Here is a 13,968-nt window from a genome sequence, read left to right on the forward strand (position 1 = left end):
AGAATGGTGGGATAGTAAAGGCCAAGGCAAAAAGTAAGACCCTTTCTCAGGGCTGGAAAGGTAGCTCAGTGGTAAGAGTGTTTCCCTCACATGCATGAGGCTCTGGGTTGTACCACATAAGCAGAAAAAGCCGGGAGTGGCACTGTGGCTCAAGTGGTAGAGCACTAGCCTTGAGCTGAAGAGCTCAGGGACAGTGTCCAGGCCCAGAGTTCAGGCCCCATGACCAACAAAAAAAAAAAAAAAAAAGACCCTATTTCAAAATAACAATTTCAAAAGAGGGCTGGCTCAGCAGAAGAGCAACATCCAATAAGCATAATGTCCTAGTACCACCAAAAAAAACTGTTAATTGAAAGCAACTTGAACTGTCTTTTTTTTTTTTTTTAGGGGGGGACCAGTCATGGGACCTGAATTCTGGGCCTGGATGCTGTCCCTCAGCTCTTCAGCTCAAGGCTAGCACTCTACCACTTGAGCCACAGCACCACTCCTGGCTTTTTTCTTTTTGCTTATGTGGTGCTGAGGACTCGAACCCAGGGCCTCAGGCATGCAAGGCAAGCGCTCTACCTGAGCCACCTTCCCAGCCCTGAACTGTCTTTTATCTAAAAGTTTAGGATACTACCTTCAAGCTTCAATAAACAACACTAAATTTGATCACTTTTGGATTTGCTTGTATGCCTTGGCTGTTTTCATGTCTTCTTGGAGGGAGGGGGCCTTTGGTACTATAAACAATTTCTTTACCATACCATCAAGCCACATTCCCAACCTTGTGTTTTCACTTTAAGTAACTCATTGTAGAGATGGCTTAGTTACCAAGAGAGTAGCTTTGCTGTAAAAAGTAAACTTGGGGCCTGGGAATGTGGCTTAGTGGTAGAGTGCTTGCCTTGCATGCACGAATGGCCCTGGGTTAAATTCCTCAGTACCACATACACAGAAAAAGCCAGAAGTGGCACTATGGTTCAAGTGGTAGAGTGCTAGCCTTGAGTAAAACAGCTCAAGGACAGAGCCCAGGCCCTGAGTTCAAGCCCCAGGACTGACAAAAACAAAAAACAAAACAAGTAAATTTATCTGGCATATGTTCTCTTGCTCTGAATTGCTCCATTTCCTGTGCTTTCTCCCCACGTGATGCTCTCCACCACAGTATGACACAGCAGGAAGGTTCTCACCAGATACAAGCTCTCAGTCTAGGAACTCACAGACTCAAAAATTATGAGCCAGCTGGGTGCTGATGGGTCATGCCTACAGTCCTAGCTACACAGGTGGCTGAGATCTGAGGAATGCAGTTTGAAGAAAGCCCAGGCAGGAAAGTCAGTGAGACTCTTATCTCCAAATAACCAACAGAGGGTCAGAAAGAGATGTGACTAAACTGGTAGAGCACTAGCTTGGAATAAAAGCAGCTTAGAGACAGTGCCCAGGCCCTGAGTTCAAGTCCCAAGACTTGCACCAAAAACAAACGCTAAGCCAAACACTCTCATATTGTTTATAAGTTATCCAGGCTGAATGTTTTATATTATAGCTGCAAAAACAGACCTAGACAAAATTGGTACCAGAACTGGTGTTGTTGATACAACAAATGCTAGAAAATATGGAAACAGCTTTATAACTGAGCAATGGCCAGTCCATTTCAGTAGTGCACACCTGTAATCCCAATACTCAGAAGACTAAGATAGGTCACAAATTTGAGGTTAGTTTCAGCTACAAAGGGAGTTTTAAGGCCAGCTGGAATATATAGCAAGACATGGTCTCAAACAATAAAAAATAAAGTGTTTATAAAACTGGGCAGTGGGTGAGAATTTGAAAAAAATCTAGAAAAGCTAGAGGAGTAGACAAGAGCAGCCCATACTGCTATGAGTAAAGAAAGCTCTTTCTGAAAGAGAGCTATAGGAAAGTCACCAAATTCTCAATTTTACTTAAGTGCTTTGTGATCAGACTCTTGGTAGAGAAATACAGGCAGTAAAGGCCACTGAGGTCTCACACAGGAATGAGGAACAAGGTATTGTAAACCAGAGTAAAGGCTATCCCTAATAGAAAGTAGCAAAGATCCTAGCACAACTGTGCCCATGCCATGGAGCTTTATGGAGCATAGAATGCAGGAACTTGTGGGGGACAATTCCTCTACCAAGATTTCAAAAGTTTGAGGGTCCTTGCAAAGACTTGTTGCATGTGTATACACGCACGCGTGCGCGACTGATCCTACGACTTGAACTCAGGGCCTAGGCACTGTCTCTGAGCTTTCGTGCTCAGTGCTCTAACACTTAAGCCACAGCTTCACTTCCAGCTTTTGGTGGTTAATTGGAGACAAGAGTGTCACAGACTTTCCTGCCCAGGCTGACTTGGAACTGTGATCCTCAGATCTCAGCCTCCTGAGTAGCTAGGATTACAAGTATGGCCACCAGCTTGGTCAAACAACGCAAAGACACCAGTCCTCACTGAGATAATGGCTAAAAAAGCTGCAGGAGAGCAGTTCAATAGCTATGCATATCTGACCATATAAGATGACGTTAAGCTAAATAAACTCAAAGACATGGACAGGAGGTTTTTCTTTGTTGTTGTTTTTAATGTACTATGGGATTTTTTTGTTTCCTTTGTATGTTCTTCCCTCTATGATCTCCTGTTGTCACTGTATTTGATTCTGGTACCCTGGTATTGTATGTATGTTTATTTGAATTAGGGAAGGGGAACAACAGAATGGTGAGACAAAGGACAGGGGGAACCAATGCAACAGCGATATACACAATATGTTGGAGATGATCTGTACACCTTGGGAGGGGAGGGTGGGGGGAGGAAAAGTAGGAGAAAAATGAGGGAAGGGATAGTAAGTTTGATAAGAAATGTACTTATGGGGGCTGGGAAGGTGGCCCAGTGGTAGAGTGCTTGCCTTGCATGCATGAGGCCCTGGGTTCGATTCCTCAGCACCATATAAGCAAAAAGCCGGAAGTGGTGCTGTGGCTCAAGTGGTAGAGCGCTAGCCTTGAGCTGAAGAGCTGAGGGACAGTGCCCAGGCCCAGAGTTCAGACCCCACGACCGGACCCAAAAAAACAAAAAACAAAAAAAACAAGAAATGTACTTATGGGCTGGGAAGGTGGCTCAGTGGTAGAGTGCTTGCCTTGCATGCATGAGGCCCAGGGTTCGATTCCTCAGCACCACATAAGCAGAAAAGGCCAGAAGTGGTTCAAGCAGTAGAGTGCTAGCCTTGAGCTGAAAAGCTGAGGGCCAGTGCCCAGGCCCAGAGTTCAGGCCCCATGATCTAAATATATAAATAAATAAATAATGTGCGCACGCGTGCGCGCGCGCACATACACACACACTTATTTCCTTAGTAACTGTAACCCCTCTGTACATTCCCTTGACAATAAAAAGGAAAAAGGCTGCAGGAGTGGGGCTATTCCCAGGAACCAAGAACCATGGAGCTACCAATGCGTAGGCACAAGACTCCAACCCTGGGAGAACTGGAGGCATGAGACTAACCTGTGAGAGCTTCTGATCCCAACAGAACCACAGACTCTGAGCCACCTGAGACCTTAGAAGACACAAGCCCTGCTCCTGGGATGAGATCCATGGAGTCAGAGGAAATCATTCTCTAGCTTGAAGACTTTTTTTTTTTTTGGTTGGTCCTGGGGCTTGAATTCTGGGCCTGGGCGCTCTCTCTCAGCTCTTCAGCTAAAGGCGAGTGCTCTACCATTTGAGCCACTGCACCACTTCTGGCTTTCTGAGTGGTTTATTGGAAATAAGAGTCTCCCAGACTTTTGTGCCCGGGCTGGCTTTGAACCGTGATCCTCAGATCTCAGCCTCCTGAGGAGCTAGGATTACAAGCGTGAGCTACTGGCACCCGGCTAGCTTGAAGACTTTATGCTACTTTCCTTGTTGGGTTTGGGATTTACTTGGGACAAGTTACTCCTTTCTTCCTTCTACCTCTTCCTTTAGGAAAAGGAGTCTCTGTCTTATGCTTGTTTCACCACTGTATTTTAGAAACTGATTACTTGTTTGATTAAATAGGTTCACAGAAGGGGATTCATATCTGGATAGACTTTACTATGAATCCCACCCATTTCTGATTCAGATGGACGTCTGAATTGATGTTGGAATGAAATTAATACTTTGGGAACTATTGGAACGGTATGGACAGAACTCCTCCAAAATTTTGGTTGAACAAATTTTTTTTTTGAGAGATGCAGTGTCTGTATGTTACTCAGGCAGGTCCCTGGGGTACAACAAACCTCTCACCTACCCAAGTCTTTTACGGTTGGGACTGCAGTTTGCACAACCACAGCCAGTGCTTGTTGGAATTTAATGGCCATTGGGATGGTACTGGGAGGTGGGACCTTTAAGAGGTCATGAGGTCCTGAGGGCTCCATTCTATGAGTGGACTAAGGTTATAACAAGGAACAGGTCAGATATCACACAAGTAGCTTTATTTAACAAGCATGTTGTCTCTCCAAGTGCTGGAGTGTTCTCTTTCCCTTGACCCCCTGCTTTTGAATGCTTTCTATCATTCTGAGATGGAGCATCAGGTCCTGACCAGATGCAGTCCCTTGATCTTGAACTTCTCAGGCTCCAGAGCTGTGAGTCAAATAAAGTCCCATGTTTTTACATTTTTTCTTAGTCTATGATACCATTAGAATATCAGAAAACCAACTAAGAGAATTCCCATATGGCAACTGTATTTTTTGTGTTGCCGGAGGGGGGGGGGCGCGAGGGGGGGGGGAGAACAACTTGTAAACCTGACTCTTCTCTCTCATTCACACTCCTTCACTTGATCCATCAGTAAATCCTGATGAAACCATCTTCAAAATGTGCTCAGATGTCTGGGAAGGTGGCTGAGTAGTAAAGTGTTTGCCTAGCATGCATGAAGCCTTCGATTCCTCAGTACCACAGTGCCTTGAACAAAAGCAGCTCAGGAGCAGTGCCCACACCCTCAGTTCAAGCCCTAGGACTGGCCAAAAAAAAAAAAAATTTTTTTTCAGAATTCTACATTTCTCCATGGCTACGCCTTTGGACAAATACTCATAATGTCTTACCTTGTTTTAATCCTTAAATGATCTCCCACCTCCAGTCTTGTACTTGTCACAGACTCAGAGTGGTGTGGTAATACACATAGCCTATCATGCCATTTCTTTTCCCGAAAGCAGCCACTGGCTTCCATTCAAATATCCTCTTGCCAGAAAGGCTTCCTTTCCACCCAAGCCACATGCACTATCATGGTGCCTATTTACAGCTGCAGCATTACTGGCATTCTATTTCTCCTTAGGGCCTTGAGTACCTGTCATGTCATATTGCTCTTCGTTTGTTACCTGTCTCCCCCAGGGGAATGTGAAGTCCACAAAGAAGTGTGACCAAAAAATCAGTACTGTCTCACAAATGTTATCGTACACAACAGGTATTCAAATGGTGCTGAATGAATAGTGTAAGAAAGTGTTTGACAACCTACTAGTAGCTTAAAATGCTCTACTATCAACAGATACATTAACTGATCAGGGTAAACTCTCTATGTACAACTACAAAAAGGCAGACTATAATAATTTTGGGGTAATAATTTCGGGGTAGAACAGGGAATAAGTAAATCTTTCTTGCCATGAGTTAATGACTTTCTCAGGTTCCTCAGCTTTTAACACTAGTAATAAGAGTAGAGATGATCACAGCAGAAAATGCCAATGGCCATGTGCTCACCAGGTACCAAGAACTTCCCATACACATAGACTTCACTGGAAGACATGCTTATCTCCACATTATAGATGAAGAAACTCATCCTGAGCCACAGATTCTGAAAATACTCACCTAGAGCCCAGTTCACTGGACAAGTTTCCTCTACAACACAGAATTATGCCACAAGGAGGACTAAGTTCCAATGGCAGGCTCTCTTGATATGGAACTTAGTCCTAGAATCATCCTCCTGTGTTGGTTGGTCCCTCTTGTCCTGATATACAGACATTGGTTGAGACAAAAGACTCACCCTCCACACTGTGTGAGAGCCCCTGGCAACATAAACTGCCAAAACCAAAGTTCTATGGTCTCCTCTCTAGGTCAAGAGAAAGGACTCAATTTCTCAGCTTTTCCAGTTGCTGGTCAGTAAACATTCTTCCGGTAGAGTTCACCTCAGAAGGAAAAGAGCTCTATTAAGAGGAGAAACAGGAACTTACAGCAAGGTTCTACTTTCATCAACATATACCTGGTAAGGTGATCAACTATACTTTCCAAGGCAGCCTCCATTAAGTATGCCAAAGGTATTTCCTGCAATGCAGGCCTACAGGCCAAAGTCATCACAGAAGATAGACTTTGCCTTGGGTAGGGGAGATGTGTAATGGCTGACAGGAACTCTGAACCAAGCAGGGATACAGGACACAAAGCCTTAATAAAGCTGGAGATTCTGGCAAGGCACTCAGTCAGGGTGCTCCTACTGAAGCATGACTGACAAAGTAAACCAAATTGGGAAGAGGCATACCCAGGAGGGGTCTGGCGAAGGTACTACAAAGCCTGCCTGCTTCACAGTTCCAGCTCAGAAAAGCAAACAGACAAAGGTACAAACTACAAAAACAGCTTGAAAACGAGCTTTCATCTTCTCAATCTGTAAAGTAAGGGTGAAGATTTACCACACAGAGATGTTTGTAGAGAAAGGCTGAAGCTGAAGAAAATCTGCCCTAACCTTGGCCCCTGCCTTTCTAGGTTATGATGAACCCCATCTTGGATGGAGGTCCTTCTTCGGGTTGAGGAAAACCAAGGGCACGATGATGACACAGGAGGGTGATCTAGCTATGAAACTTCCCATGTCGCACTCTGTCCATCCAGCAGACCTAGTCTGGGTGTTCGGAGTGGAAGAATGAAGACCAGTTAATTGAAACACACAGATCTTGTACATCTCATAGACAGATGCCTTTTCAGGGTTGAAATTGAATCACTTTAAGATGAGGTGTGCTTTCAAATACAAGATACCAGGGAAAAGAAAGTGAAAAGCCCACAAACTCGCTCATCTACCCACACAGATCTCCCTGCATCAAACTAATATTTATTTCCTATTCTTGGGGAGTACTAAGTTGATGTGATTTAGTATTTGCCCTTAAATATAACCCTTCCGCTAAAAATATAAAAGTGGGGATTTTTTTATCTCCAAAGTTGACATTAACTACTTTCACAATTTTTAAAAGCTGGTGATGACATACAAACAATAAAAACAAAACACAGGGGCTGGGAAGGTGGCTCAGTGGTAGAGTGCTTGCCTTGCGTGCATGAGGCCCTGGGTTTGATTCCTTAGCACCACATAAGCAAAAAGAAAAAAAGCCGGAAGTGGCGCTGTGGCTCAAGTGGTAGAGCGCTAGCCTTGAGCTGAAGAGCTGAGGGACAGCACCCAGGCCCTGAGTTCAGGTCCAACGACTGGACCCCCCCCCCCCAAAAAAAAAATACAACCCACAAAAACAACAACAACAAGAAAAACAAGCTATCCTTTTCTAGAAAGACTGGATGGTCTGGCCACCTGGGGCCGCATTCCTAATAGGTGAATCAACAGCAGGTATGTTGGTGGCTGCCACCATCTAAAGATGAAATTTGTTCTCCACTCCTCCACAGCCCTCAGTATCCCCCTACTCATAGGGTAATAAATATATTTTTGTGGCAGAGGGGGCATAAGTACATATAATATATATTATATAACATATAATATAGATATACACACCAAACTTCAGTGTATGTGTCTATTTAGACATACCATTAGTCTAAAAAAAGGGGAGAAGAAAGGAAAATCTAAGTACCCAAAATAAGGAACAGGGATATAGTGCCAGATAAGACAGAGGGGTGCTAGGCTAAGTTATTTTCTATGAACATATAGATCACCAAAACTGGACCCAGAGAGATATAACAATCCTAAATAGAATGACAGCCTAGACAAAAATGTAATCGTTATCAAAGTGGTATCTTCTAAAGAAAAAAAACACTCAGCTTAGGCAGTTTGACAGGGGAATTCTACCAAATTTAACTCTGAAAGTATTTTAGGCTGGTAAATGCAGAGAAAGAGAAAACCTTTTTATTCTCCCCAAGAGATGAGTCTCACCATCGTGCCCAGGGTAGTCTTAAACTTCTGAGCTCAAGTGATCCTCCTGTCTCAGCATCTTCAATAGCTGGGACGACAAGCTTGTACCACTAAACCTGGCCAGAGAAGACCTTTAATAGAACAATGATGACACTAACACAACTGGATAAAGACAGCCCAGCACTAAAAAAGAAAATTCACTTGATCCCCAGACCTGCCCCCCCCACATATTCAGAAGATTATAGACTATTCCCCCCATGCAAATGTCAGTAAGCTCTGGCTATAGAAGAGTTCATCCCAGAAATATGATCCAATAAGATAAAATCTATTACCCAACAAATCAATACATTCGTCCTTAAATGTCAAAATTGCACTTAAAAACTTCCAGTCACCATTTTTTAAAATTACAAAATACTACAAACCAGGCACCAGTGGCCCATGCCTGTATTTCTAGCTACTCAGGAGGCTGAGATCTGAAGATCACAGCTCCAAGCCAGCCCCATCAGGAAAGTCTGTGAGATTCTAATCTCCAATTAACCACCAAAAATCCAGAAGTGGCTCAAGCGGTAGAGCACTAACCTTGAGCAAAACAAAAACAACTCATGGACAGCTCCCAGGCCCTAAGTTCAAGCCCAAGGACAGGGAGAGGACAGAGGGGAGAGTGGGGGAGGGGGAGACAGAGACAGAGTCAAAGAGAAAGAGACAGAAATGTTCAGGACTCTAACACAGGACAGGGTCATATATAGTAATTCTAATACTATACAGTAGGCTTAAAATGCTACCTGAAAAATAATGCAAAGAAAAGCTATAAAATGGACAACATTTGCTTTCATCAGACAAAAAGTCAAATATGGTAGCATACTTTACTGAGGGAAGTCCACTTAGTTCAACCATGGGAGTACAAATCAGTACAATTTATTCAGAAGGCAATGTGGCTTTACCTTTTAAGGTTATAAACATACTCTTTGGTATAGCAATTCTGCTCTTAGTAATGTATTCTACAAATATTCATTCTTTCAACAAATATTTTTTGCCACCCACTACATGGCAGGCACTGGAGAGCAATTTTTTTCTCCTGGTGTTTCCATTCTTGTTAAAGAGGAAACACAGGTAAAGCAAGTCAACAAGTATGCATGCAATTATACCAATTATAACATCAGGTAAGTGATAAGGTAAACAAGGATAGGCTGGTCTGAGAAGGCCTGAGGAAAGCACAAGAATGTGGGAACGGCAACTGAAAAGGAAGTCAAGGAGTTGCACACTCATTTGGCTTTCTTTTTTGGGGGGTCTGGTCGTGGGGCCTGAACTCTGGGCCTGGGCGCTGTCCCTCAGCTCTTCAGCTCAAGGCTATTGCTCTACCACTGAGCCACCTTCCCAGCCCCTCATTTGGCTTTCTTGCCCCCTATTTTGCTGTTTATTCTTCTAACAGCATTTTTGTTCATTCCAGAAAAGTGAGTACCACTTTAATGTTTCTCTTTCTGACCTGACAAAACCAAAAATTAATCAGGTCCTTTTAATACAGTGCACTCTGGAAGGCACTAGGGAAACACTGTTTTCTTAAACATGATACATAACAATTTTGAGTTTTCAAATATATTCCCATTTTGCCTGTTGTATGCTAAGCATTTTAACAAAAGTGTGTTGAGCTAGTCAAGAATTTTTAGTATGGATAGACCTTTCCTAAGAGACCAGATCAGTTTCACAAAAGACATATACCAGTTACTAGCCCATAAGCAAAACTAAAACTATCCGTCTCTGTCCTTCCAGCAAAATCAAGAACCACGGACTTAGAGGCAGCTGCAGTCTAATTTCACAATCTTTTCAATATTAAAGCTGAAGCTCTGACTGGCTTCCAGACCTAATTGGATAAATATGTTTACACTGAGTGGCTAGTGTCCATTAAGGGCATTCTAATTGACCCCCAAAGATATCAATGTTACAGTAACACCTGAGAACACTACAAACTAATCTAGTCAAACACCACCATGAAATAGCAAGGCTTCGAAACTGCATGAGTGATACGTGCTTCAAACAGCCAGATAATTAAGAAATCAGCAAAGAGGAAAAGAAATCTGTCCCTGTAAAATATGTTGCTATCTCAATTTTGAAATCAGCTTTACGTAACCACACTCTTCTTTCCAAAGGAAGGGGGGGAAAAAAGGCCAAAAACCGACTTCAGGACCAGCTTCAGTACAGATTTCAAGTGCCTGGTCACCTGCCCAGACGACCACCGATTTCCCCTCTAGCAGCTGAGGATGCTGTCCATCCTTCTTTTCCCTTGGACACCTAGCAGGTCACTGAATCCTTAAACAAAGGTCCAGCAGTCCTTAAGAGGCGAAAGCGACTCTTGACAACAGTGAACCGGGAACTAAGGACGTGAGAGATCAGGGTACCCAAAAGCTTCCAGAGAGAAAGGCGCTGCTTTCTGTGCACGATTTGAGGGGTCACCGCACGACAGGTCAGAGTGGTCCCCAAAGCTCCGAGGGTCGGGCGCCGGCCCCAGAGTCTTCCACCTCTTACGGGGATGCTTAAACCCCACGACGCGACTCTCCGTGCTGGGTCAGGACTTTCCCCGCAGCTGCGGTACCCGCAGCCAATCAATGGGGGGGGGTCCCCACTGGCTCACCTGGGCCAAGGACAGGGGGTGTAAGCCTGGGTTCGAAGTGCTGGATGGGTGAGTGGGGGTGAGCGGAGGGCCGAAGCGAAGTCGCGGGGAGTGAAGGAGCGTACGAGGGCAGATGCCGGGGGAAAGGAGGGGAGGGGAGGGATGCTTGCAGGCCAGGCAAGGGGAAGAAGAGCCTGGAGAGGGGTCGAAGGGCACGCCGGGGCTGGGAGCAGGGGAGCGACGCGCCCTCGGACCCCTCACTTCACGGGGAGCGAGCCGGGTGCGGGACCACGCCGCCCCCTCCCCGCTCCCCCGCGCCGCGCCGCGCCTCACCTGCCCAGCGCCCGCTTCATGCCCGCGTCCGAGGCGCAGCACGGCGGCTCAGCCGGCCCCTTGCCCGCCAGGCGCAGATTCTGTTTCAGACGGCAGTCGGCGTCCAGCGCCGCGGCGGCCGAGCCGGAGGAGGGCGAGCCCGAGGCAACGCAGTGTTCATGCTCCAAGCTGATGGGCTCGGTCCGCTTCCTCATCCCGCGGCCGACACAGCTGACCACCCACGGCGCCCGACGGCCTCGTGCGCTGGGCCCCTCGCCGCCCTCGCCTCAGCCCACAGCCGTCGCCGCGGGGAGCAAGGAACCCACTGCCCTCACATCCCAGCTCCAGGCCGGGGCGCTCGCTACGGACCAGCGCTGGGCTGGTGGAAGGGGCAGGTTGGCCGCAGCCCGCCAATCAGCGCCGGGCTCCAGCGGGCCCGATCCTGACCACGCCCCCTATCACCTCGCGTGGGGGGAAGCGCGTCCGGCATCCCCTGCGCTGACCCGCGGCCATCTTGGAGAAGGGCAGACGAAGCCGTAGCCACTCCTGGGCCGAGCTTAACAACTGGGTTTTGCTGCACATCCGTCTGGCGTCGGCTCTGGAGTTCCACGGGTGCCTTCGTCGAGGTACCCGGCTTCGCCAGCCGACGAACTCGGGCCCGGTTTCAGGGCTCGGAGTGGTGAGAAAACCCGGAGGACACCATCTATCCAAGAGGTCATCCGCAAGCCCGAGCCGCCAGCGCTGGGGCGGCTCCTGCCACTCGCGCTCCCGGCGTCTGGCGCTCCGAACACTGGTAACCCAGGAATACAGTCAAAAGTAAAGGTAGCAAGCCGGGCACCGGGGTCATGCCTGCAATCCCAGCTTCCCCGGAGGCTAAGATCCGAGGGTCCAGGTCTGAAGCCAGCCCGGGCTGGAAAGTCCTTGAGAATCCTATCTCCTGTTAAGCACCCGAGAAAGCCAAGAGTGGTGCTGGGTCTCCACTGGCAGAGCTCTAGCCTTCAGCAACAAAACACCCCCACAAAACTCAGGGACCCCCAAGCCCTGAATTCAAGCCTCAGGACCACGCGCATGCGTGCACACACATACTGATGTTATTATGATGTTGCCAAATAATTTCTTTGACCAGGTATCACAACCTACCAGTGCATTTGTGGGGTCATCTCCACTGTTTTTGTTGTTTCTATTTTATGCAGTACTGTAAACTTGGGGATCCAGAAAGTGACTTAACGTTGGGGGATAAGGAGCGTTTTGAACTAGCAGTCACAAAATCCTTTCTAGAAAAACCAAACAGCAAGCCAGCCCTGATATAACAGTTGTGGGAAGGCTAAGACAGGAGGATTGCATGTTACCATCGCGTTTAGGCAAGATTAATTTTTAAAAGGCTAGGTGTGTGGCTCAGGAGTAGAGTACTTGACTAGCATACATTCTAGGTTAGATGCCCAGTCCTGCCCTGAGAGGGTGTGTGTGTAGGGGAAGCAAGTTAAGAGGGAATTAGAAGAAATATAAGGGATATTGAATCTCACTTGCACTAAGCTTTTTCCATACATTTATTATCTCCTAGTTATCAGAGCTTTAAATATACTTAAGCGTTGGTGAGGCCCACATTTATATTTCTAGGTCAAGCCCCTTCCTGGAACCCCAGATGCCATTATCCAAAGATCTATTCATGAGTGGTGCTCAAATGTGAATACCCACCTCTTCAGTCACTCCAACTCTACCCTTAAACTTAACCTGGCAAATGGTAACTCCGTCTTGGTACTTACTTCATCAGGTCAAGACCCCAAGACAGGGCTGGGAAGGTGGCTCAGTGGTAGAGCGCTTGCCTTGCATGCATGAGGCGCTGGGTTCGATTCCTCAGCACCACATAAGCAAAAAGAAAAAGCCAGAAGTGGCGCTGTGGCTCAAGTGGTAGAGTGTTAGCCTTGAGCTGAAGAGCTGAGGGACAGCATCCAGGTCCAGAGTTCAGGCCCCAGGGCCGGACCCAAAAAAAAAAAAAAAGACTCCAAGACATCCTTCATTTCTCCTTTCTTATGCCATAGCATCAGTACCATCAAGCTTTCAAAATCTATCCAAGATTTAACCAGGTACCACTTCTACTACCATCCCTATCATGGGCTAAGCAGCCATCATTCCTCATCAGTGTTAATTTTTGTCAGTCACAGGGCTTGAACTCAGGGCTTGGTTGCTGCCATTGAGCTCTTTTGCTCAAGGCTAGTGTAAGGTCCACTCCGGGATGGCTAGCAGACTCCACCCTCCTCGCAGCAAAGTCTCCACCCAGGACCTACATTACCTAGGCAACTGGGACACCTGGAAGAGGTCACATCTGCATCTCCTGAGGTCACATCTAAATTTGATGTGGCCACATCTTTCTCCTCCCATACCCTAACTAAGGCCTAGTCCAGGCCCAGATGCCCTCTCTCTGCTCTTTTCTAGCTCTTTCTCAGCTCTTTCCTTCTCTTCTCTTTCCCAGCTCCCTTCTCTTTTCTAACTCTCTCTCTCTGCTCTTTTCTAGCTCTTTCCTCTCTTTTTTCTAGCTCTCTTCTCCTTCTCAGCTTTCTCTTTCCCAGCTCTCTCTCTTTTCCAGGTCTTTCCCAGCCACGTGGAGGGCCAACCTGGCCTGGTCCCAGCAGGTCTACTGAATAAAAATCTACCCTTTACCTAAATACCACGTGCATGATGCTGTTCTTACTTGGCTACCTCTTTTTAAAAAACCTAACAGCTAGCACTCTACCACGTTGCCCACAGCTCCATTTCCAGTTTTGTGATGGTTAATAGTGTAAGGTCCTCTCCTGGATGGCTAGCAGACTCCACCCTCCTCAGCAGCAAAGTCCCCACCCAGTACCTGCGTTACCTAGGCAACTGAGACACCTGGAAGAGGTCACATCTGCATCCCCTGAAGTCACATCTGAATTTGATGTGGCCACACCTTTCTCCGCCCATACCCTAGATAAGGCCTAGCCCAGGCCCAGACGTTCTCTCTCTGTTCTTTTCTTGCTCTCTCTGCTCTTTTCTAGCTCTTTTCTCTCTCTTTCCTCTCTTT

At 46.6% G+C, this 13,968-nt stretch overlaps 1 protein-coding gene across 1 annotated transcript in view; it reads right to left on the reverse strand.

The window, feature by feature from the left end:
• Positions 1-11,296, reverse strand: part of Abhd12 (abhydrolase domain containing 12, lysophospholipase) — a 77,691-nt gene extending 66,395 nt beyond the window's left edge. The window contains exon 1 of the mRNA XM_042666522.1: positions 10,950-11,296. Coding sequence (XP_042522456.1) covers positions 10,950-11,143 — 194 coding nt within the window. The 5' untranslated portion in view covers positions 11,144-11,296. The remainder of the gene's footprint in view (positions 1-10,949) is intronic.
• Between the last annotated feature and the right edge of the window lie 2,672 nt (positions 11,297-13,968).

This window comes from Dipodomys spectabilis, unplaced genomic scaffold, assembly GCF_019054845.1.
Source record: "Dipodomys spectabilis isolate Male_0828 unplaced genomic scaffold, ASM1905484v1 ptg000365l, whole genome shotgun sequence".
Lineage (NCBI taxonomy): Eukaryota > Metazoa > Chordata > Mammalia > Rodentia > Heteromyidae > Dipodomys > Dipodomys spectabilis.